Source organism: Papio anubis, chromosome 6 (genome assembly GCF_008728515.1).
Source record: "Papio anubis isolate 15944 chromosome 6, Panubis1.0, whole genome shotgun sequence".
In the NCBI taxonomy this organism is placed as follows: Eukaryota; Metazoa; Chordata; class Mammalia; order Primates; family Cercopithecidae; genus Papio; species Papio anubis.
The window spans coordinates 134985085-135010403 of NC_044981.1; the positions used below are offsets into that span (position 1 = coordinate 134985085).

The 25319-nt window shown below is 36.4% G+C and overlaps 1 protein-coding gene across 10 annotated transcripts in view; it reads left to right on the plus strand.

The window, feature by feature from the left end:
* Positions 1 to 25319, plus strand: part of THEMIS (thymocyte selection associated) — a 240832-nt gene that overhangs the window by 98488 nt on the left and 117025 nt on the right. For all 10 annotated transcript variants that reach the window (XR_002521777.2, XR_002521778.2, XM_009206133.4 and 7 more), the window contains one exon: positions 8710 to 9758. Coding sequence is in view for 8 of the 10 variants with exons in the window: in XM_009206133.4 (XP_009204397.2) it covers positions 8710 to 9758 (1049 nt within the window). In the remaining 2 variants the exon portion in view is untranslated. The remainder of the gene's footprint in view (positions 1 to 8709; positions 9759 to 25319) is intronic.

A 25319-nucleotide genomic window follows, 5' to 3' on the forward strand; every position in this document is an offset into this window, starting at 1 on the left:
GAGATCAAATGAATGAACTGTAAAGCAAATTTTAATTTAAAAGTCTGGAACAAGGCAGAGCTCAGAAATTATTAGTAAACCTAATAATTGCCCTATAATAAAGATTGGAATGCAATGCAAATATGTAACTAAACAGTTCATTGAGTGGATGAGAGATGAAGATGAAGTTCATACTTTTGAGAAAAACAACTGTAGTCTCAGAAAGTAAATGACAAAGATTAGACAGTAAAAATGTCTAACAAATATACAGGTTATTATCATTAAATAATGATATAGGAGGAACTAGAAGTTGGGAGAAACTGTAGCGCTAGGATTTATAAAATTTCTTTGGAGAAAAATATGTAGAAACAATCATCTTGTCTTCAAGTCTTGAATAAGAGTGTCTCAGCGGATTTCCATCCCTGTACTAATTTAGGTCCAATCGCAAAGGTTTGGTTCTCACTTCGTGAGTTGAGACCAAGAGTATTCTAGAATTGAATATTAAATATCCAAGGAAACATATGTTGCCCATCACCAACCAAGTTTAAGGGTAACTCTTTATTTTCTCTTTAAAGTCAATTTTAGTGGCATCCCCGAAATTCAAACTTAGTTAAGAGGGTTGTTACAGTGGGGAATATAGAAAAGCACCACATTATGATTAGCATTCACCCTGTGAAGGGACTTTTCTGGAAAGAACTTAGTGAAACTACTCAGCAACATAACAGAAGTAACCTGTTACCCTTTCAGAAAAAAATGGAATGGAAATTGTTTTTCACAGGAGCTTGCTTTGGATAGCAAGAAAACATACCCAGCAAGGATAATTCATGTTCACTCAGGAAGAAATTCTGGGAAGTCTAAACTAAAGTTTGATAAGTACAAAACGTTTTCACTTCGGTTTAGTTTGGAACAGAAAAACTTGTAATATAAACCTCCAGGAATGTTTCTCATTCTCATGCTCTCAGGTGTTGCCTTCTTATCTATCATTTTAGAGTCAAAAAGAACTTTTTTGGAAAATGACATTTTCTAATTTAGCTTGTACTGTTTGGTCTTTTTGGGGGGAGAAAATTCCATTTTCCCAATTGCAAAATAACAAATGCTTCTTTAAAAAAATTCTCTCTGTCTCTCTCACACACACGCACACGGACACACACACACACACGATTAGAGCTATATATACCACAACATAAGCAATGGTAATCTAAAATTTTATAAATCTGTAAAAGATTCTAATTGTTTTTCCTGTCTTATATTTCATAATATTTCTGTAAAAACATGCAACTTTTTGTTTTATAAGAGAGCAACACTATAAGTGTTGGTGTCTTTATCTTTCTCTAGGAGAGATTTGTAGATATAATATTTGCCATAAAAATTAATGAAACCTATTTCAGTTTAAAAACTTGAGGATGTCATTGCCAAATTCTAGGTAACCTTAAGCAAATAATGAGTTTTTATTTTAACTTTTGACTATGGAAAACTTAAAACATATGCAAAAATCAACAGAACAGTATATAATAAAGGTTTCATTTTGTTTTAACAGACATGAGAGAATAATATAAAAATTCAAAGTTCATGCAAAAGTAATGAGGCTGACTGAGTTGCCAGTAAATTGTATGTCTATGGGATTCATGGCACTTAGTATAGAAAGAAAGGTAGACTCCCTGGTTTCAGTCTCCCCTCCCATTGATTTATCAGATAATCTGCCAAATTGCTAATTGTAATTTCATCTTTCTTGATCTGAAATATTTTGGATTTCCTCCTGAAGTAGTTATACATTCCTCAGCCTGGCATTCAAAGTGTCAATTCATTTTCATGGTGTTTCTTTCAGTGAGTCTCCTGTCCAGTCCCTGTGCTCTAATTTAAAATCCTGAGATGCTGGATATCTTGTTAATTACTAACAATTCTCAAGTTCCCTTCTTATCATTGATCATGGTGTCCTTGCCATCTGGATTATACCCTCTCCTATTCTATCTTAGCCTGTAATTTCTTTTCATTCTTAAAGTCTCGTGTTGTGGCCATGCCTTTCATAAAATGTCTTTATCCTCATCCTCAAATTAAATGTGCTATTTTTCCCCTTCTTTGCCTGCCTACTATAGTTTTAATTGAGGCTTTTATATGATTCCACTTTCTCTTTTCTCTTAGCATATAAATTATACTGTAAAAAACATTTTTAGTTGTTACCCTAGAGTTTGTAATATATATTTACAACTAATATATGTCACTTTCAAATAACACAAATAACTTCATGAGTACTGCAGTTACCTTATATGAAAGTATTCCTCATTCCTCCTTCCTGTCTCTTAAAACAGTACTGTCATTCATTTCACTTATCTATGAGCTATAATCATCCAAACTATTGCTACAATTATTATTTTTAACAGACTGCTTTCTGTTAGATCAATTAAGAATAAGAAAAATAAAACATTTTATTTTGCCTTCAATTATTTCTTCTCCAGCACTCGTCCTTTCTGTGTGTATGTCTGAATTTCTGACCTTTATCATTTTTCTTTTCTCTGAAGAATTAAAAATTCTTCATCTTACAAGGCAGGTGAACTGGTGACAAATCCCCTGAATTGTTACTCATATTAGTAAGTCTTTATTTCTCCTTTACTTTTGAAGGATGATTTCACTGGATACAGAATTCTAGGTTGGTGAGTTTTTTCCAACTCTTTAAATTTGTCCCTCTATTCTCTTCTTGCTTACATGGTTTCCAAAGAAAAGCCCATTGTAAATCTCTTCCTTTTTCCTCTGTTGGTAAGGTGTTTTTACCCCTCTGGTTCAAGTTTTTGCTTTGTCTTTGATTTGATGAAGTCTGATTATGATACTACTCAATGTGGATTTTTTTTTTTTTTTTTTTTGGTATTTATCCTGCTCAGTGTTTTGAAACTGCATTAATTTTGGAAAATTCTAAGTCTGGTTACTGCAAATATTTCTTCTGTTTCATGACCACTGTATCCTCCTTCTGGTATACCCAGGACATACATGTTACATCTTCTGCAGTTGTCTCACATTTCTTGGGTATTATATTATGTTCTGGTTTTTTTTTCGTTTCTCTTTCTTTTTGGTTTGGGAAGTTTTTAATTGACATATATTCAAGCCCATTGATTCTTTCCTCAGCAGTGTCCAGTATAATTAGAAACCCACTAAAGACTTTATTTCTGTTTCTGTGTTTTTAATTTCTTTCTTTCTCTTTCTCTCTCTCTCTCTCTCTCTCTCTTCTCCTTTCTTTCATTCGACAGAGTCTCGCTGTGCCACCCAGGCTAGAGTGCAGTGGCATGATCTCACATCACTCCAACCTCTGCCTCCCGGGTTCAGGCGATTCTCCTGCCTCAGCCTTTGTAGCACCTGGAACTACAGGCACATGCCTCCATGCCAGGTTAATTTTTTGTATTTTTAGTAGAGACAGGGTTTCACTGTGTTAGCCAGGATGGTCTCGATCTCCTGACTTCGTGATCCGCCTGCCTCAGCCTCCCAAAGTCCTGGGATTACAGGCGTGAGCCACCGTGCCTGGCCTTGTGTCTTCAATTTCTGTCATTGCCTTTCGGTTTTCCCCTAGAGTTTCCATTTCTCTGCTTACATCACCCATCTTTCCCTGCATGTTGTCCCCTTTTTCCATTATACTCCTTAGCGTTATTATTAAATTTTAAGTTCCTGGTTTGATAATTCCCAAATATGTGCTATATCTGAATCTGGCTTTGATGCTTGATTTGTCTCTTCAGAGTGTGCTTTTTTGCCTTATAATATATGTTGCAGATTTTTTTTTTTTTGAAAGCCAGACATGATGTTTCAGTTAAAAGAAACTGATAAATTGTCTTTTAATGTGATATTTTCTGTTTATCTATCTAGAAGTTAGGCTGTGTTTATAGTTTACTATAAAGGTAGGTGTCAGAGACTACATTGTCGTGTAGTGCTCTTGCTTTTGTCTGCCCTGTTGATTTTAGTCTCTAGAGACTCCTTCTTAGATACAGTCTTAAATGCCATTCTTTGAGTTGTAGTTTCCTGTTATTATACAGTAGCACTGTTGATGTGGTCCTATGGTATGGAGGGGGGATTTCTATAATTTTATGATTAGGTTTCAGTTATTAGTGAGCCTGTGTCTCTAGGCTGTGACCTTCACAAATGTTTCTCAGCTTTTTTGTACGCTTTGGGAGAGACAGAATGGCTAGTGGAGGCTTGAGTTGGGTATTTCCCTTCCTTTATGTGGAAGTACAGAGGAGGTTGGAGTTGGGTATTGCTTTTTCCCTACATAGAATATTAGAGGTGGTTTGGTTGGGTAATTCCCTTCCCCCATAACAGTTAGGATCTGGTAAAGCACAAGTTGGTTGGGCTGTGCTAAAATAGTTTTCCTTGAGGACAGGCATTTTTAAAGGAGAACAGAATGCTCTGGATATATTTCAGAATGGTTGCTTCTTCTCTCACCCTGCCAGAAGCACAAGGAAATTTTTTTCATCTTCATCCCGAGAACCTGGATGGGCCCCTGAAAGTAAGACTCAGAAAAGTGTGGGAGGTCCTCCTAAACATGCTCTCCCGACCCTGGGAGTTTTATCTCTTAAACGATTCTACTCTTGGTCCCCAGTTACCCTTGTATTCTTCCAGGTGCTGGCTCCAGCAGTGGTTTTTGCCCCCAGTGAGCTATGACTGTTTGTATTCGCCTACCTGTCTAGTTTTTGGGGTTGTGGTTTGCCCTGTGACCTCAATTCTCTGGTGAATCTAAGAAGAGTTGTTGATTTTCACTGCTTGTGCTATTTCCTTGTACTGAATCTTCTCTTTAGGCATATACATCATGATTTTGCCTAATCTTTTTAATTAAAAAAACTTGGATGAAAGTATTTTACTTTGCTCATCTATTTATACTTCAATCTCTCTATTGTATTGAAGACATTAAAAACAAGTATTGGCCGGGCGCGGTGGCTCAAGCCTGTAATCCCAGCACTTTGGGAGGCCGAGACGGGCGGATCACGAAGTCAGGAGATCGAGACCATCCTGGCTAACCCGGTGAAACCCCGTCTCTACTAAAAATATACAAAAAAAAAACTAGCCGGGCGAGGTGGCGGGCGCCTGTAGTCCCAGCTACTTGGGAGGCTGAGGCAGGAGAATGGCGTAAACCCGGGAGGCAGAGCTTGCAGTGAGCTGAGATCCGGCCACTGCACTCCAGCCTGGGCGACAGAGCGAGACTCCGTCTCAAAAAACAAAAAAACAAAAAAACAAAAAAAAAAACCAAGTATTTACTGCATTGAACAGGCCATTGATTAAGTTAAACTGTAACCTTAAGAGACATGTCTTAAATAAAATATACAATAGCTGCTATGAATAGTAGCAGGAATTTTAACATTGAAAACTTTTTTTCTACAGTGAAATTTTATATAGAATTTATTTAATGATTTGCTTCCTTTAGTACTCACTCATGTACTTTGTTCTGGCAATTATTTTTTATTCATTAATTCATTTATTGAGTATCTACTATGTGCCAGGAGCCATTCTAGACATTCTAGACATTGATGAAGAAAACAATGAAAGACTACTGCCTCTGGGAAGGCATATGTTTCAGTTTAGGGAAACAAACACTAGAAAATGATCATAATATAAATAAGCAAGTGATATGGAATGATAGAAGGTGAAGGGTGATATGAAAGAGAGAAACAGAAAAGGGCAAATGGAAGAGAAGCTTGCAATTTTAAATAGAGCATTTAGAGTAGATCTCACTGCCAAGATGATATTTAAGCAGTCTTGAAGAAAAAGAGAAGTTGGCTGTGAACATATCTGGCTGAAGAATGTAACAGGCAGAGGAAACTGGCTGTGCAAAGATCTGACTGACAATGAGGAGGTCCGGGAGACAGTGGGGAGTTAGAGTGAGACAAAGGAGTAGCAGATGAGACCCACGTGGTGCCAGGGGCCAAGTAAAGACTTTGGTTTTTATATTGAGTGAAAGGAGTGACACTGTAGGCTTATAAACAGAAGACAGACATAATTTATTTAGCATCTAAAAATAATATTTAGCTTCCCTATTGAGATTTGACTGCAAGGATACTGGTTAGAAAGCCATTGCAACAAGCCAGGCAAGAGATAATGTGGCTCAGATCAGGATAGTCCTGATGTAAGAGATGTCAGGTGTTAAGAAAGAGAAAAGCTAAGGATGTCCCTGAGATTTATGGACTGCACTGAAAGAAAAGAGTTTCCAATAGCTGAGTTTGGGAAGACAGCATGTAGCTTAGGTTTTGGGGGAAGATTAGATTTCAGTTTAAGCATGTTAATTTTGAGACATCTATTAGATGTCCAAGTGGAGATCTGAAGTAGACATACAGCATTCAGGAAGATGTTTTGGCTAGAGCTATACTTTGGGTAGTCATCAGCATAAAGATGATATTTAAAGACATGAGACCATTTAAGATCAGAGTAGGCGTGAGTGTAGATAGAGGGAAAAAGAGAACCAAGACACTCTAAAAGGTGTGTGTGAGGGGTGGGTGGTGTATAGGGAGAAGGAACCAGCAAAACTGAGAGGAATCACAAGTGAGATAAGAGGAAAGTAAGTGAGAAAAATGTATCAAAGAGGAGGGAGTCTAATCTACTTTGTCAAATGCTGCTGAGAGCTTAAGTAAAATAAGATAGGCTAACATTATTTCAGTGGATTTAGGCACAAAAGTACTGAAGATAGGTCAGTAATTGAATACAAAAAAAATTAAGAGTTTAGATAACATGGCCCATAGACTTTCTCCAGCAGCAATGCCGTCCTCCAATGCATTAAAGCTATTCCTAGCCCACAGCACCCACCATGTACAAAGAAAGACTGGGATCTAGCCTGCATTGAAACTGATGTTCTGAGTTCTTAGGAAGTCCTTGATGGCATCTATTCTACTAATCTCTAGCTGTTCCCTAGACTTGAGGAATAGCATGAGCCTATCTAGAGCTAGCTCTAGGATTCTTAAACCTAGCTCATTTTGAGTCAAACCACCAGAATTTTAGTTTCTAAACTTACCTTGAGGTTCAGAGAAGCCAGTAGGTATAATGTCAAAAGTTAGTGTGTGCTAAACTTTATAAAATAACTTATTAATGTAAGAAGTGCTCTTTAAACCCTCCTTTTTTTTCTAAAAATTAAAAATCTTTGCAATTTTGCAGACCTTCAGCCTATAGGCAACCACTGATTTTTTGTTTTTTTACAAGAAGATAATACTTTTTCATTGCTGCATCTTCAGAAACTCTATAATTACACAGGGTATATAAATAATATTACATAAATCACACAGGTTTTTTGATGCAGTTAATAATATAAAAAGTAATATATATGTAATGTTTTATAAGAGGATATTCTGTCTTCCAAATCTTCCAAATTGTTCATTTTCAAAAGCATGGAAGGAAGAAAAAAATGACAGAAGGGTGGCTGGAGATATTGAAAATCAATGCCATATCATGAAAATGCTGTAAAATTTATGTTAGTAAGTTATCAAGAAAATATAGACTATTATAATACCCTGCTAATATTAACACATAACTTTATTTTTTTTTTATTTTTATGTTTTGAGACAGGGTCTCACTTTGTCACCCAAGCTGAAATGCAGTGGGTGTGATCATGACTCACTGCAACCTTTGCTTCTCAGGGTCAAGTGATATTCCCACCTCAGTCTCCTGAGTAGCTGGGACATGCCACCAGGTTCAGCTAATTTTTTTCTAATTTTTGTACAGAGACAAGGTCTCACTATATTGCCCAGGCTAGCCTTGAACTCCTGGGCTGAAGCAGTCCTCTCACCTGAGCCTCCCAAAATGCTGGAATTATAGGAATGAGATACAGTTCCTGGCCAATACGTACGTTTATTCAGGACCATTTATAATGATACTATGTTGGGTAGTGTATGAGGAACAGGTAAATAAATGCAGGACAATATTCTAAGCATCTCTGCAGTCTCAAAGGAAGACTCATGAGACAGTGGGTAGTTGGAAAAAATACAGATATCCATTAACCCCAGTGGCGCATGAGGCAATTAATACGTTGCTGAGCACCCACCAGCATACCTAGGGCTCCTGAATGGCTACTCTGATTGTGACCCACTCTGCACCACTCCTTTGCTAGGTAGGTATAATATAACACCAGTGGAGAAAGAAATAATTTTGACATTGGAAAAATACTGCATCTTGGTATTTATTTTCACATATTAATCTCAAGTAGCTTGTATCTCATGATTTTGCAATATTGTTTCATCTCACAGGATAAGATTTGGTATAAAGAATGTATGTTTTGGGTCAAAACTTTCTTCTATGATAATTTGATATATAAAGTCTGGCCCTCAAGAATGTGACTTAAAATGACCTAATAATTTATAAACCTTCGTATAAAATTTATGAACACATTTACATACATATTCACACACATAGCTATATTCATGTATGTTATGAATGATAAAAGTATAAATATAAACACAGGAATATTTAGCATGAGAATCAGGAGAGTGATTGTACGTCAGTAGAAGTGAGGATGTGATTCTGAGGAAGTTCCCTAGAGCTCCAAGGTACTGGCTAATGTCCACTTCTTAAACTGAGTATGGGCTTATGAGTGTTGGTTTTATATTCAATCTCTTTCATCTTAAAATTTGAAAAAAGGAAAATCACACATAAGAAATGATATATGATGATCATCTGAGTTCTTTATTTTGTAAAATAAGTTTATTTATGGCATCAGGAGAGTATCTTGCAGCAAACATTTTGAAGTACAAAATACCATAGTGATTTTTTTTTTCTTTTCAGTTCGAAAGGATATAGTCCGCATCCTCCCCAGTCTAGATGTCGAAGTCAAAGACATCACTGATTCTTATGATGCTAACTGGTTTCTTCAGCTGTTATCAACAGAAGATCTTTTTGAAATGACCAGTAAAGAGTTCCCCATAGTAACTGAAGTCATAGAAGCACCTCAAGGAAATCACCTGCCCCAAAGCATTTTACAGCCTGGGAAAACAATTGTGATCCACAAAAAGTACCAGGCATCAAGAATCTTAGCTTCAGAAATTAGAAGCAATTTTCCTAAAAGACACTTCTTGATCCCCACTAGTTATAAAGGCAAGTTCAAGCGGCGACCGAGGGAGTTCCCAACGGCCTATGACCTAGAGATCGCTAAGAGTGAAAAGGAGCCTCTTCACGTGGTGGCCACCAAAGCCTTTCATTCCCCTCATAACAAGCTGTCATCTGTATCTGTTGGGGACCAGTTTCTGGTGCATCACTCAGAGACAACTGAAGTCCTCTGTGAGGGAATAAAAAAAGTAGTGAATGTTCTGGCCTGTGAAAAAATCCTCAAAAAGTCCTATGAGGCAGCACTGCTCCCTTTGTACATGGAAGGAGGTTTTGTAGAGGTGATTCATGATAAGAAACAGTACCCGATTTCTGAGCTCTGTAAACAGTTCCGCTTGCCCTTCAATGTGAAGGTGTCTGTCAGGGATCTTTCCATTGAAGAGGATGTGTTGGCTGCCACACCAGGACTGCAGTTGGAGGAAGACATCACAGACTCTTACCTACTCATAAGTGACTTTGCCAACCCCACGGAGTGCTGGGAAATTCCTGTGGGTCGCTTGAATATGACTGTTCAGTTAGTTAGTAATTTCTCTAGGGATGCAGGACCATTTCTAGTCAGGACTCTGGTAGAAGAGATCACTGAAGAGCAGTATTACATGATGCGGAGATATGAAAGCTCAGCCTCACACCCCCCACCTCGCCCTCCCAAACACCCTTCAGTAGAGGAAACAAAGTTAACCCTGCTAACCTTAGCAGAAGAAAGGAAGGTGGACCTGCCCAAGTCTCCCAAGGTAAGGCTATGGTTTTGCAATCTTTCCTCTGGAGTGTGTTCCTTGAGGCAGTTTGTTTCAAGTCTTTTCTGAGTGTGTTTTGCTTACTTTTCTTTCTTTCATGCCATATTTGCAATGAGCTTTTCTGATGTGCAGTAGATGAATGAACATCAACAGTGCGTAAGCTGTTGCAGCATTTTATATTCTGATGTGGCATGAAGTTTAATACTGAAGTGGAAATAACAGAGATGACATTTGGAAATGATGACCCAAATTGCCTTTTCAATGGGTTTGGGTAATTAAGAATATTTCATAAACTGCCTTGGAAGCAAACCCCTTTTATTTTAGAAGTTCTGTTAATTTTTTTCTAAGTAAAATTTAATACCTCATCTAGGATATTAACATAGAGTAAACTCCCTTCTTATGGGGATGGGGGATTACTGGTAGCATGCATCTATAGCACATGTCTTCATTTTGTTTTATGTGCAGAAAGATGTAAAAATATCTTGGCAGAACAGTGAGTGAGATTGTGAGCATCTGCCCACATTCTGCTTATCTTAGAATCGTAATCTTTAACAGTTCTATTGAAAAACAAAATCAATAAAATTGCAGACACTATGAATTCATTACAGAATCAACAACTCCATAACCACTCTAAAGATTTTGGAGGGTGATTCAGCTTCATTTCCACTTGAAGTCTTTGCCTCTTGAAAACTGCCTTCTGGCTGCCTGCAAAGCGCTTGCCCTTACACCATGATGTGTAGGTCGTTTATCCAGCCGTGGTTCTTTGGTGTGTGGAAGGAGTGCATTCTGGTCTGGCAGATGTTGTACTTGCAGCTTAGGGAAACAAAGCAATTAGTAAAACAAAGAGATGCTGTGTTCACTCTCTATGCTTAGAAATAATAGCAGCCTTAGGCTTCAAGTACATGGATATGGAAATACTTTTATTTCTACATCTCAGAGATTGCATTCTGATGATAGCTGGGGAAATCCAGTAAGGATCTCCAAAAGCATCTTTAGAAAAAGATAAAACCAGCAGAAATTTTCTTCCCAGAAAAACAATTTTGAAAGAGACATTTGATATATAATACAATGGTTTCCAAATAATGTTGATTAACGTGTTGTTATTATTTTGAAAGGTATCTTTGGCTTCTCCTATTTAACATATTTTTATTACTGAACTGAATAATGAGAAATGAAATGTCATCTTTGTTTCTTAGTGGCAGGCAGAATAATTCCCCCCTCACTTAAATATTTATATACCTAAATTCCCAGAACCTATGAATATGTTACTTTGCGTGGCAAAAGAGACTTTGCATATGTGCTTAAAATTAAGGACATCGAGATGAGATTATTCTGGATTATCCAGGTGGGTCCAATTTAATCACGAGAGTTCTTACAACAACCTTTCCAAGTAAGATCAGGGTTAGAGGGACATGTAACTACATAAGAATGGTCAGAGATCCAACATTACTGAATTTGAAGATGGAGGAAGGGAATCATGAACTAAGGAACACAAATGGCCTCTAGAAGCCAGAGAAGACAAGGAATCAGATTCTTTTCCAGAGTCTCCAGGAAGGAGTGCAGTTGACAACACTGGTTTTAGCTAGTGGGACCCACATCAGCTACTAACCTATAGAACTGTAAAATAATAAATTTGTATTATTTAAGCCACTAAGTTGATGATAATTTATTATAGTAACAATAGAAAGATAATACAAGACATCAAGTTGAGAAAGAGGAATACTTAAAAACCATAGACAGTAAAATGTGTATGCAAGTCACTACTTGTTTTGCTGGAAAAGTGTTTTTGTTTTTTTTTTGTTGTTGTGTTTTTTTTTTTCTTTAAATGAATTTATTAGCTCATGTACCCATGGACAACCTAAGGGTATAGCTAAGCTTCAGGAATAGTTGGAACCGGAATCTTGAAAACGGCCTAAGTTGTTTTTACTTTTCGTTACATATTGGCTTTCTTTTTCCAGGCTAACTGTTTCAGGGTTTTTTTTCCAGCCTACTGCTAAGAGTTCCTGCATCTCACATCTCATTGTTTCATCTCTAGAGAAGAAGATAATCTCTTTGGCTCAAAATTTAAAATCGAAAGGGCCTTGGTTGGATTAATGCCATCTCCTGACTCAACCAATTTATTACTTACTCCAACTAGAGGCATGATTGGAGGGTATCTGTTTGTGCTATTACAACATAATACCACAGACTCCGTAATTCATAAAGAACAGCCATTTATTGTTTTGGAGTTCTGGAGGCTGGAAAGTCCAAGATCAAAATGCCAGTAGGCTCTGTCTCTGGTTCCAAGATGGCTTCTTATTGTTGCATTGACGGGAGAGAAGGAATGTTGTGTTGTCACATAGCAAAAGTGGGGGAACCCTTTCCACAAGCCCTTTTCTTAGCAGCATTAATCCATTAATGAGGGCTCTGCCCACATAATAAAAACACATCTCATTAGGACACACCTTCCAACAATGTTGTGTTGGTGATTAAGTTTTCAGCATGTGAATTTTGGAGGAAATAAAACAATTTAAACCATAGCAGTTGGGAGGAGAATGAGGTGTGGTTGCCTCTAGTATCTAGCAATATAGAATTGCAGGATGTGAAGACATGGAGATACAAATAATAGATGTCCACTACCATCAGAAAGAAAGGATTAAGAAAAAATACCAAATCACAAAAAAAGCACTCATAGGAAAAATAAAAGGTTAAAATTTTAAAAAATTGTTATTTACCAGACATTAGATGAAAATGATCTAAGTGTTTTATTAAGAGAGAAACTCACAGAGCAACATTATGCCTAGACTACTAAACTGAAGTGAATGCAATCTTTGACTAAACCCGTACATGTAGGATTCCAGATACTTAATAATTCCTAACTATTTTTTACTGGTCAGACCCCACATGGATTCTTGGTGTTCCAATTCTGAGTCTCACTCTAGAGACTATTAACTGGAGTTTGTAAAGAGCCATTAAAGATGTTAAGATGTTCTGGAGCCATTTTCATTGATGAATAGTTGAAGACATTGAGTGATAATCTAAAATTGGAAGACTTGATACTAGATGATATTAGTTATTTTATACATTTAAATAGTTGCTTTGTGGCAGAGTGCAGACTTATATTCCATTACAACATCTTCAACACTGGATGAAAGTTAAAGGAAGGACAAATTTGGTGGAATATGTTGGAACACATTTCTTCTCCCAAAAATGTTTATAGCAGAAGATAGAAAATCATGTCAGTGATGTTGTCAGGGAATCCCTGCTCTGGTTGAGAATTTATCAGACAGTTGAGAAGAGTCTACAATTCTTTGTTTATGAATAGTTCCTTTAATTCTAATGTGATAGATAAAACATTATATTTTCTCTGAAATCACTTTAAAATGTCAGAGGATGCTATAATCTACCTGTATTTAGACCTACTGACCTCCTTATTTTCAGCAATTATTTTTCACCATGAAGGCAGGAATCTGTTTAGTACATTGTTTATAGAATGTAAACAGAAGCTCTCTTAGTTTCTCCATAATCTACTCCAAAAATAGTAATATTAGTACTATTTCTTATTCTCACAAAGTCATCCTTTCATATATTCCTTTTATGTTTCTTCTGATATTTACATTAAGCCTGTTCTATCATGTGTGTTTTTGAGGAACATTTTTTATACTTCATAGGTAGAAAGCAGCCATTGAAAACCAGCCTCTAAGATTATGGATTACATATGAAATATTGCTTTAAATTTGGATAACAAATAGTAAGGGTTATTCAGAGTTTAAATATTCAAACTCATTTAGCTCATTAAAATGCTGTTTTACATGCACAGAGAAGAGTCCTAGATGCTTCATTATATGAATTTACTTTTGCCTTCCCAATGGATCATTAACTTTGCTAAATCATTTCTTGCATTGTTAAGTAACAGACAGATGTATGGGCAGTCTAAGAGAAAGAATCTAAAATTCACTCTGCATTAGCCAAATTAACCTACAGCAGGTATCTGTTGTTGGTTATGAACACTACAAGCTCATCTAAAATGTTTGAAAATTAAGAATACATGAGGACAGTTTACAGAAACTAGGAGAAATAGAATTATTTTCCAAAGTAAGATTGGCAACAGTTCTCCAGCTTTAGCAATACCTAAAAGGAAAAAAAAAGTAGATTGGTGTAGAAACTTTAGAATTATAATTCAGTTTGGGCAGGGACAAGAGTGGGGGGATGGTTACAAACAGGATTACAGCCTATTTCAAGACCTATGAGGTTTTACGTGAAATAATAATATAGTTGTTCTTTAAATGTGCTAGTTAACTGTTTATAAGAATAATGTATGGGATCTAAACAAAGGAGTGGGAATAGGCCAGGGGAATCCTTAACATTTCCTTTAGGTTTTTGACATAATGCGGAAATAATGTCATTAGGATCTGTGCATCTGAATTTTTAATCCGATGGAAACAACATTATAAAATGACTAAATAAATGAAGCTGGACCTGAAATTGTGTTCTAAATAGAAATGTTGTCAGGTAGATTCTCCTTCCTTGAAGGTTGGTTTCTATGTTAGAAGTGGTTTCAGATAGTTTAGAAGAACATATACTCACTGGGGTTTTGCCTGTCATGGATATATATAGCTATGACTTCTGAGTGCCACATAGGAGAAATGTAACTTCTGTATTCTGATGAAAGGGCCTATAACCAGACAGAAAAACAAACCTTTGGTTGAAAGATGAGAGAGTCCAAGTCTTCAGAGACTGCAGCTGGGACCAGAAATCTTGTATTTCACTAACTCTGTTTGGCCATTTAATGCCCAAGTGTCCGCTTTGCTGCCTGAATTTCTAGATTTCTGTCGGACAAGAACACCCATAGGAGACATTAAGACAAAGAGCAAGGGAGGCAGTAATGGCAAGGTACTGTGAAATGAGCAGAAAAATATCCTGCACTAGAATTAGAGTGAGGGCTGAAAAAGGCAGAAGGAAAGCAGTGGTTCCTGGGGAGTGCAGAGAGAACACTTCAGCAGCTGCTGCTGGTGCTAAATTGTCACTTCTGATGTGGTGTGACAGTTACAGTGGCTGAAATATGTTAGAGAAACCCACGTTACTGGACTAAATCTAGATCATTAGAGAGCAGTATTATACCCACTTGTTTGTTATCAACAGGGTTTGGTCACAAACGATGTGACTTGTTTTTGTTTTTGTTAACCTGATGTAGTATAAATACATTAAGAGTGTTTGAATTTGTAGCTGACACTGAGCTTCTGAACACTCCCACCTTTCTACTCATGGTAGGTCCTTTTCGTGTAACATAGAAGCTGTAATTCTGATTTCCCTCTGAATAGGGTAAATTACTGTTATAACGTTTTTCAAAGACCCAACACAATGAAGATGGAATATGGACATATTTAAATATTGGGTTTTTGAATCTGAAAATAGGAAAAATACAGGAAACTTTTGAACTTCCTTTAAAAATTGACAAATTTTGACTATGAGATACAATTTTAGCTTTTTTTTTTTTTTTTTTTTTTATTTAAAGTCTCACTCTGTTGCCCAGGCTGGAGTGCAATGCTGCGATCTTGGCTCACTGCAACCTCTGCCTCCCAGGTGTAAACAATTCTCTGCCTCAGCCTCCCAAGTAGCTGGGATTACAGGTACCTGCCACCATGTCCAGGTAATTTTTGTAATTTTAGTAGAGATGGGGTTTCACCATCTTGGCCAGGCAGGTCTTGAACTCCTGACCTTGTGATCTGCCCACCTGGGCCTTCCAAAGTGCTGGGCTTACAGGCATGAGCCACTGCACCCAGCCAATTTTAGCATTTTTTTAGTAGCTATTTGAGCTTTCCTTAAGGCGAGACATGTACAGTTAATAAATCATGATTTTTGAGTGGCCTGAGGTCTGTTGTCTAGTAAATGGCATGGGCTATAAACAGACAACTAAGGAAGTGAAAAAGACGGGAGAAGAGGGCAAAGAATGAATAAAGTGCTGGGTTGAAAGTTAGGCAAACTTGAGTTACAGCTGAAACCTCGAAGGTACATATCTGTGCCCAATGGCATATGCAGAATATTTATAAGCTTTTTTGTGCCTCTGGAATGGGAGAGGAGTGATCTGAATTTTAGTTTTGCTCTGGTCGTGACATGTAGTGTGTTGATACTTCCATCTGGATAGCTGAATTGGTATAATTGAGTTTTAAATGAAAAAGAATTGGTTAAACTAAAATATTTGCAAATATCACCTGATTTTAGGGAAATTTCAAGAAACAATAAACAAGTCATCAGACTAATAATAAAATACTGATTTTCTCTGGATGATTTATGGCTAAAGAACATGATTTTCGTTATGGCATAATTGAAGTACACTTCCAATGGGAAATATTTGAATAAACTAACATTTTTGCCCTCTCTGAACTTTCTAACAACTGAAAATGTTCTCACCTGGGGGCAATGATGAAAAACATTAGTTAATACTGTTCCCCCACTCCTTACCTATAGTGTCAGGAACAAAAATACCACCAAATATGTGATGTCATATTTTCAGTGTTACTGAACATTACTTTTTTAGCAGGAAAAAAATTTGAATTTATAAAATTTATTTTCTCAATAGATTAGCAAAAGGCTTGAGCAAAATTTGGACTAAATTACTTTGCATTAGATTTCTGGCCTTTAAGAAAATTAGAATAGTTTTCACTTACTTAAATGCCCACTACATGGAAATTCCTTTTTGAAATGGTAGCAATAACAGAAAAAATGATCAGTTCATTACATAGTATGTATTAAGTGAGGGCATTTGAATTGCCAACTTCCTATAATCTCTATAGAAATTTTACTGCCTGTAATCACTAAGTTGAGTGTGGGCTCACTAGATATTTATGTTCCTTTCTTTGAGCTTATTACCTTCAGTTTTTCTTTTAAAAAAAATCAAAAGAGCAGTTGAAGAAAAGTGGAGGAGATAAGTTCCAGTTGGCTACGCAGTTTTGAAACAGATTTATCTGAATTTTCCATTACTATATTTGTCAGTTGTGAATTTATTTTAGAATAAAAGCCTTGCCTAAAAATAAATTGATAAGACATAAGCTATATATTTGAGCAAATAAGTTTTGCTACAACTCCCCAGTTTCTTGCAAGCTAACCATTACTTTTAATCTTTGGTGATGTTTTCATTGATATCAGACCTACATCAGCAAATATATTTTAGGTTTGCTTCCCAAACCAAATTTTGCTGGATAAATATTAGGACAGAAAATGAGCACAAGATGGCTATGGAAGAATGCATAAAAATAGGCTTCCAAAAATCAGTATTTTTTTCCAAATTTTGAAAAGTAAAAAAACATAAGAAGAAAAAAATTTGTCTTAGAAATAGAAGAGAGTGGAAAGTGAAAATGAACTTTAAGTTTAAGAGACCAGAGGGCCCATAGATACTCTAAAAATTCATAGACAAAGAAAATATTTGTGCATGCATTATTTAAGGAAGAACTCTCAGCAAACATTTTATAGCCCTAAACTTTTTCATGTACTTTGTCCAGAATCTAACTTCAATATAATCATGATGTCTTAGAAACTTTCTAAGCAATACTTAATTAAGATACACTTCTAATAGGACAAATTGCTTTTAGCCTCTTTGTAAGAGGCTAAAATATCTCCAATGCTCTCCTTTGAGATATTTACCATGAGCCAATTACACAGATGATTTTAGATCTGATGAGAACAAAATAAGAGGGAATTCTGTAAAATCAGAAGGCGATTGACTACAAAATTAGCCAAACAAGAATCAAATTTTACATTAAAGACCACAAGAAATGTATAATAAATCCACTGTTATTTATGAAGGCACACACAAAATTGAAAAGGACTGATTATAAAATTATGAAGTCATACAATATACAAAACGAATAAATGCTTGTTATTTTAGTATAGCTGAAAAGATACAAATATTATTCTGACTTGTGACTTTATGCTCATTCAGATCACTAAACTTTACATACCATTCGTCCTTAATAAAAGTTTGTTGTTGTTATCAAATGCTTTTAAAAAATGTAATTAATGTCTTAAAAGTGTGCAATTATCAGTTGTGAAATAGGATAAAACACAAAGTCATGTAAGATGTGTTTTCTCAATTGTTATCCAAGGCTGAGAACTACCCTATCCAAGCTATTGTTCTCTTCATTGGTTCTGGTTTCGGCTTTTCTCCTGAGGTAAAATCATTTCTGTATTTTCCAGTCATACTAGACTCTGCTCCAACCAAATTCTCACAAGGTTGTCAGACATCCTGTGTTCAATAATAAAATATCTGAAGGTCTGTGATCCAGACTGATCTCAATCTTCTGCAATAAAAACACCAGCTGCTCATTACTGAGCTGGCACTATACCAGGTGTTTACATGGATTAATCTCTTATTTAATCTTCCATATTCCTCCATGAGATGGATGCTGTGATTATCTCTATTTTGCAGATAAGGTAATTTAGGCTGAGGAGTATATAAGGTGTGTCATGGTTACCGATGATACTCAGGTTGCCAGATTTTATGGTCAATCCTCAGTCCTCATATTATATGAATACTAGGTAGTATGTGGCACAGTTGAACACTACCTACTTTTTAAAATCCTTTCATAGAATTCTGGAATATTATGCCTTCCTGATATTTTTATACTGCAGTGGTTGTATTTTTCTCTCGTCTTTTTTGGTGGCTCTTCTCCAATCTCCGTTAACTCTTAATGTTCAAGTGCCTTTGAGCTCAGTCTTTGGTCTCGTTTCTATCTATGCCTACTTTTAAAATTCCTATCCACACTCACAAATTTCTTATTTTATGTGTATAAAATGGCCATCAGTAGAATTATTTATGTATATGGATTCATTAAGGAAAGCAACCAGAAATGGTGTCATATTTTCCTGTTAAAATCTGCTTAAATATGTGTAAATGTCATTTTTTTTAAGGAGAGTTCAGCTCCTGGGGGATACTAGCTGTATCACTATGTCTGTTCTCTAGCAGTTTGACTATACCTTTGGAAGAGATCAAAGGTCAGGGAAAATGATCAAGTAAGGAAAGAGACTTCCTACTGACATGCTATTCTTTTGAATGTAGGCTTATCATGCTTAGGACTTTTCTTTCCTGATCCAGTGATGAGAAGAAAGTTGAGAATATCTTGAACTCTCTAAGAGACATTACAATTTTAGCTGATGAACTTTGGCATCACAAAAACTCTTTAGTAACAATTCAGGATTTAGCTGAAATAAGCTTCAGCAAGTAGAACTAAGAACAGGAGTAGAACTTAGGACTATTCATTTGAATACCATATTGAGTAGGTGATAATATAAGATCCAGAGAGAATATGAAGTCTTCTCTTCATTAAGGTAGACAGGGATGTATAACAGGAAAAAGTTAATAAAGGGTTAATGTGTTCAGGAGTACAGAATAATGAACACTTTCATAATAAGCAAAGAAAAATTTAGAAAATTTTTATTTTACTGCAATTATAGGGTTCTAGTTTTACATCCAGTGATGGTGGTTACATAGAGGAAAACTAGAACTATGTAATTACAGTAAAATACTGAGGTAGTTAGTATAGACAGAAAACAGATCAGTGTTTTCCTAGAGAGATAAGTAGGCATAACACTGCTTACTTAACGACAAACAGACATGAGGAATGTCTTTTGGGTGATGAAAAGGTTTTAAAACTGGATTATGGTAATGGTTGCACAGATCTATAGATGTATTAAAATCATTGCATTATACACTTAAAATTATCAATCATACCTGAATGCAGCTATTAAAATACTCTAATTATAGCACAGATAATCAATTCAAACAGAGGCAGAGAGATAAGTTAGGAAACTAAAACAATAAGATAAGAGAGAGGATGCCTGCCTCTGAATGGAAGACCCATATGCAAGAAAATGTTAGCATACGGTAGGTGTAGGATGTATGGTTGATAAATGGTAGAAAATAAAAAGGTATGAGATAAGGAAAGTATCCAGATTTCTAACATAAGCATCAGAATGGCTGGTGGTGAAATTGATTAAAACACATTCAGAAAATTCATTAAAATAAAAAACACAGAACATAGGTAGAAGAATAGCGTATTATTCAGGGTTCTCTAGAGGGACAGAACATTTCCCTTTCCACAATGCACAGTTACCCAGGTTAAAGGCTAGAGGTCTCCTTGGGGAAGGATGGGAGAAAAATTCACTGCATAAATTGTCAGTAATGTAGTAGGGTCCTTCCTCAAGGGATCCTACCTCCCTTTCATTCAAGGGGTTCTGGCTCTGTAAACTGGCTCAAGTCTGGAAATTTATTGAGGGGCTGTGATTCTCCATTTTTTATAATTCAAGTTAGTCTTTTTCCCATTCGACCTATAAATTTTCTGTTTGTATAATTTAAGTAGGAATGCAGTAGGCTTCCTATCAATTTCACTTCTAGGAACACTGTGATTAGCCATGCCAGTGCTCTATACAAGTCTGACTATTCTGATTGTCTCTTTGCCTCTGCTGTCCATTATGCCAGCATAATGCTACACTCACCTTTCCTTTGATGATTGAGTGCTGCCTCTTGGCCCCTACCACCTCAGGATCCAATTATTCCCACTATATTTAAATTTTGTAGTTGAGTGACTGTGGTTCCCCCATTAGATCTGACATACAGAGAAGAACAATTACAGGGCTCTTCAAATATGCAGGTGCTGCCCTCATAAATCTATTTTGCAAGGCATTGGTCAAGAGTATATCTTCTGGACTCTCCCAGCTGGGATGAGTAGTTCTCAAGTGACCAATCTACTCCACCATCCCAATCTCCCTAGGCCTTTTGATCCTTTCCTTTACATTAAACCAAGGGAGATCAGGCATTTCCAACTTGCTCACAGTGGGCTATCTTTTAATCTATATTTCAGCTAACCAAGCAAATAAACTATTAGAACCTTTTTTTAACTCCCCGAGCTGGAACATTAAATGCAGAGTTCCTACTTAGTGGGCCCAAATCAACAAATTATGCCTTATCCAATTCTATGTCCTTCCACAGTTATCCCACACCCTTAATATCCATTCCCATGCCTGTTCTCCAGATTTCTGCTTATATAAATTAGAGAGCTCAAGCACTTCTTTTCAAGTGTAGTGCACCTCCTCATGGGTCACACTCTCAACTTCACCTCTAGGGTCCGCTGGTAATTTAGTCTCGTTATAGGTCTGGAAGCAAACGGAGGTGTTGGGCGTGGCTTCTGAGGAGAATCAACATTATCTTGCCTGGCAATTGCCTCAGGGGAGGGCATCACTGTTGCCTCAGGCAGCGCAGGGTTTGTCTTCTTAGACAAAGGTGGAAAGGCTCATGGCAGCATGGGTGGAGGAGGGGATATTGTCACTACTGGGGATGGGGAAGCTATTTCTCCTGGCAAAAAAGCAAAAAAGATTCATGAGAGTTTACAAACTCAGTGTCTCCAGCTTTTTCAGGGTCCTCCCACTTGTCCTTATTCCAAGTTGCAGGGTCCCATTCTTTTCCAATCAATGCCCTCACTTTAACAGTAGACTCCTGGCAAGGCTGTGCATGTACTTTTCGTTGCAGGTCAGCCACTCACATGACAAGATCTTGTGTCTGGTTTTCCACAATTTCAGCTCTTTCTGTACAGGAGACTCAGGGCAATGTTAGCAGATTTGAGGCTTAGCATGTACTTCTGAGGCCAGGAGATAGAATCTTAGATTTCATTAGTCACTTTGCTCACTGAACTGAGGAGCAACCAAGGAGCTTCATTATATTCTCTACATATGGTCAAAGGTTCCTTGGTTCTCCACATGTGGTCAAAGGTATTATGCACAGAGTCACTAAACTCTTTGCCTCTCATGAGTGTGTATCAGGAATGTCAAATGCATTTATTTTGCATAACTCTCGAAACAGTTCATGCCAAGGACTATCAGTGTTCTCCACACTGTTAGAAGTAGAGTCCTTAGCATTTTTGGATCTAATCATATTATGCAGTCAACTCCTGAAACCCCAAAACCAATGGAAGAACTCCATCCTTAATATTCTGTTCCTCTTCCCCTAGAACCACTCCTGGTACCAAAATCTGTATTAGCCAGAGTTCTTTAGAGGGACAGAACTAATGGAATGTAAGTCCCACAATAGGCCATCTTCAGGCTGAGGAGCAAGGAGAGCCAGTCCAATTCCAAAAACTGAAGAACTTGGAGTCTGATGTTCAAAGGGCAGGAAGTATCCAGCACAGGAGAAAGATGTAGGCTCAGAGGCTAGGTCAGTCTCCCCTTTCCCATTTTTCTGCCTCCTTGTATTCTGCTGCGCTCTAAGCTGATTAAATTGTGCCACCTAGATTAAGGGTGTGTATGCCTTTCCCAGCCCACTGACTCCAATGTTAATCTCCTTTGGCAGCACCCTCACAGACACACCCAAAATCAACACTTTGTATCCTTCAATCCAATCAAGTTAACACTCAGTATTACCCATCACAGATGGTTTTACAGAAGCAAGGTTACAGTTTAGTTTAGTTTGAAATTTCTGAGCTGAGATGCCTAGTAGGATGTTTACCATGGGTCTGTACTTTAGGAAAGAAAGCTAAACTAAGGACGATGATTCAAGTGTCAACAAATATGTGATAAATAATGTTCTTTGAGAAGGTGAGATGAAGCTAGAGTGGGTGGCCCATGAGAGAAGAAGATGGAATTTTTTTTTCTGAGAAAGTCCAAAATATAAGGAACAAAGGAAATACACTAAAAAATTTAAGAACCAGAGGTTCTTAACCCTCTGGTAAGAACCAGAGGGCTTTATTAGCTGAGTGCTAACAATGAATCAGTCACTATTCTGTTTTCTATATGCATCAGCTCATTTAGTCCTCATACAAAACTAGTGAAATTAATTCCATAATTATTATTATCCCAATTTTACAGGTGAGACAAAGCTCATCAACAATGGATAACTTTCCAAGACCATATGCAATGTACCATTGCTTTTCAGATATAAATAATGAACATTTTAAGGGACTCAGTACTATGAAGAAGATTTGTGACTTTAGAATCAAAATTCAAGTCATGGCTAATTGATGCTTTTTTTCCCCTAATAAAAATTATGGACATCATTATGACTAAATTGGTCACTTAAGATTTCATGGATCTGTAACTTGTCAAAGAAAAATTTTCTGAAATACATCGTCCTCAATTAGCTCCTTCTTCCGGAATTGACTTGTTATCATGGTATGGGTAAAGGACGGTGGAGAATCACAAACTACTAATAATGCACAAATGTGAGATCTCTGTCTCTATCAATTGCACTTATTTAATTGGCCAGAGAAATTCAGAGTCCATGTCTATGCTCGAGTGTGAAAGTGTAACCTTCCCTTAAGCCTGAAAGTAGAGGGAAACTGGGTACTATTGAACAATATAAGAACTATTACACAGTCCAAAAAAAAGAAAAAAGAAAGAAAAAGAAAACAAAAAACAAACAAACAAAAAAGATTAACAATGGAATGGTAATCTTCCTTCTCTTATTTCTTATCTTTCCAAATGCCACCACCATCTATTGACTTGCCTAAACCAAATATTTAGGAACAATCCTTCCTTTTTTGTTCCTGTTTCCATTTGTCAATCATCAAATCCTGTAGATTCCATTTCTTTGATATCACTTGAATATATATACCTACTTACTTCAGATCTTCATGATTTCTTGTCTGGATTTTTGAGACCATCTCTTAACTAGTCTTTTTGTTTTTGATCACCACTCTTAAATTTATTATCCACATTACAGACAATTTGATTATTCTAAAAAGAAAATCTTACCATGTATCTCTCTTGCTGAGAACCTGTTGTGGCTTTCTTTTCAATAGTTTATCATCCATCTATTATTTAATTCTCAAGCTTTTCTGCCTCCATACCTTGCCTCACGTTTATACATTTAGTATTTGGCTATATTAAACATTTGCAGCCTGCAAATATTTTATTCTCTTCTGAGTCCTTAATTTTTCAATTGAAATTTTGTTACTTCTTTAAATAACCATTTATTGAGGGCTCACTAATATTTAAGTAACTAAATAATTCTCATTCAATTCTTTCCATATCCCTATGAGTGTTATTAATATTCCCAAGACATGAACACTCAAGCTCAGAGAGTAATTATGAATCTTATTTTAAATGTGTGATTTTAGTTCATGAAAGATCTGAGGAAAGAGAACTACTACTCAGAGTGCGAGCTAGAATTCAAAACCATCCTTTATTTAGACCACTCTTTGTTGTTACTTGTTCTAGAAAATTTCCCAGGTGTTCATCTGCCTCTCAACCCACGGCTTGCAAGTCTGATTTTGGTGTTCTTAATGTAGGTTTTCATTCCAGGCCTTACGAATTACTACCATAGCTCTTACTATAAAATGTTATAGTGGGCTATTCAAAACAGTCACACATTGCTTAACGATGGGAATACCTCAGAGATATGCATCTTTAGGTGTTATTTGAACATTATAGAATGTAGTGTACTTACAAAAACCTCGATAGTATAACCTGCACTACACCCAGGCTATAAGGCATAGCATGTGGCTTATAGGCTACAAACCTGTACAGCATGTTCCTACACTAAATAGTGTTACATGGTACAATTATAGGCAATTGTAACACAATAGTAGTACTTGTGTATCTAAAAATAGAAAACATACAGTAAAAATACACACCTGTATAGGGCACTTATCATGAATGGAGCTTGCAGGACTGGAATTTGCTCTGAGTGAGTCAGTGAGTGAGTGGTGAGTGAAGGTGAAGGCCGAGGACATTACTGTATGCTACTGAAGACTTTATAAATACTATACTCTTAGCCTACACTCAATTTATAAAAAACTTGTTCTTTCTTCAATAATAACTTGACCTTTGTTTACTGTAACATTTTTACTTTATAAACTTTTTAATTTTTTAAACTTTTTGTTTTGATGCTTTTGATAACACTTAGCTTAAAACAAACCCTTGCACAGATATAAATAAAAATAATTTTTCTTTTTTTAATTCTATAAACTTTTTTCTATTTTAAGGTTGTTTTTTAATTTTTTGCTTTTTAGGCTAAAACTAAGACACAAACGCACACACATTAGCCTAAGCCTACACAGGGTCAAGATCATCAATATCACTGTCTTCCACCTCCATACCTTGTCCCACTGGAAGGTCTTCAGGGGCAAAATCACCATGACACTGTCTCCTGTGATAACAATGCCTTCTTCTGGAAGACATTCTCAAGGACCTGCCTGAGGCTGTTTTACAGTTAACTTTTTTTTTTTCCAATAAGTAGAAGTACACTTACATGTGATTAAAAAGTATAGTAGAGTAAATACATAAACCAATAACGGTCATTTATTATCATGATCAAATATTATACATACTTGTATGTGCTATACTTTTATATGACTGGCAGTACAGTAGGTTCGTTTACACCAGCATTACTACAAAACAGTAAGTAATGCGTTAGTTACATGACAACATTATGACAGCTATGACATCATTAATATAGGAATTTTTCAGCTTCTTTATAACCTTATGGAACCATAGTTGTATATGTAATCTGTCCTTGATGGAAATGTTTTCATGAAGCACATGGCTGTATTTGCATTTCCTTCCTCGGTGTTTTGTAAAGTTTCTGGTACGTAG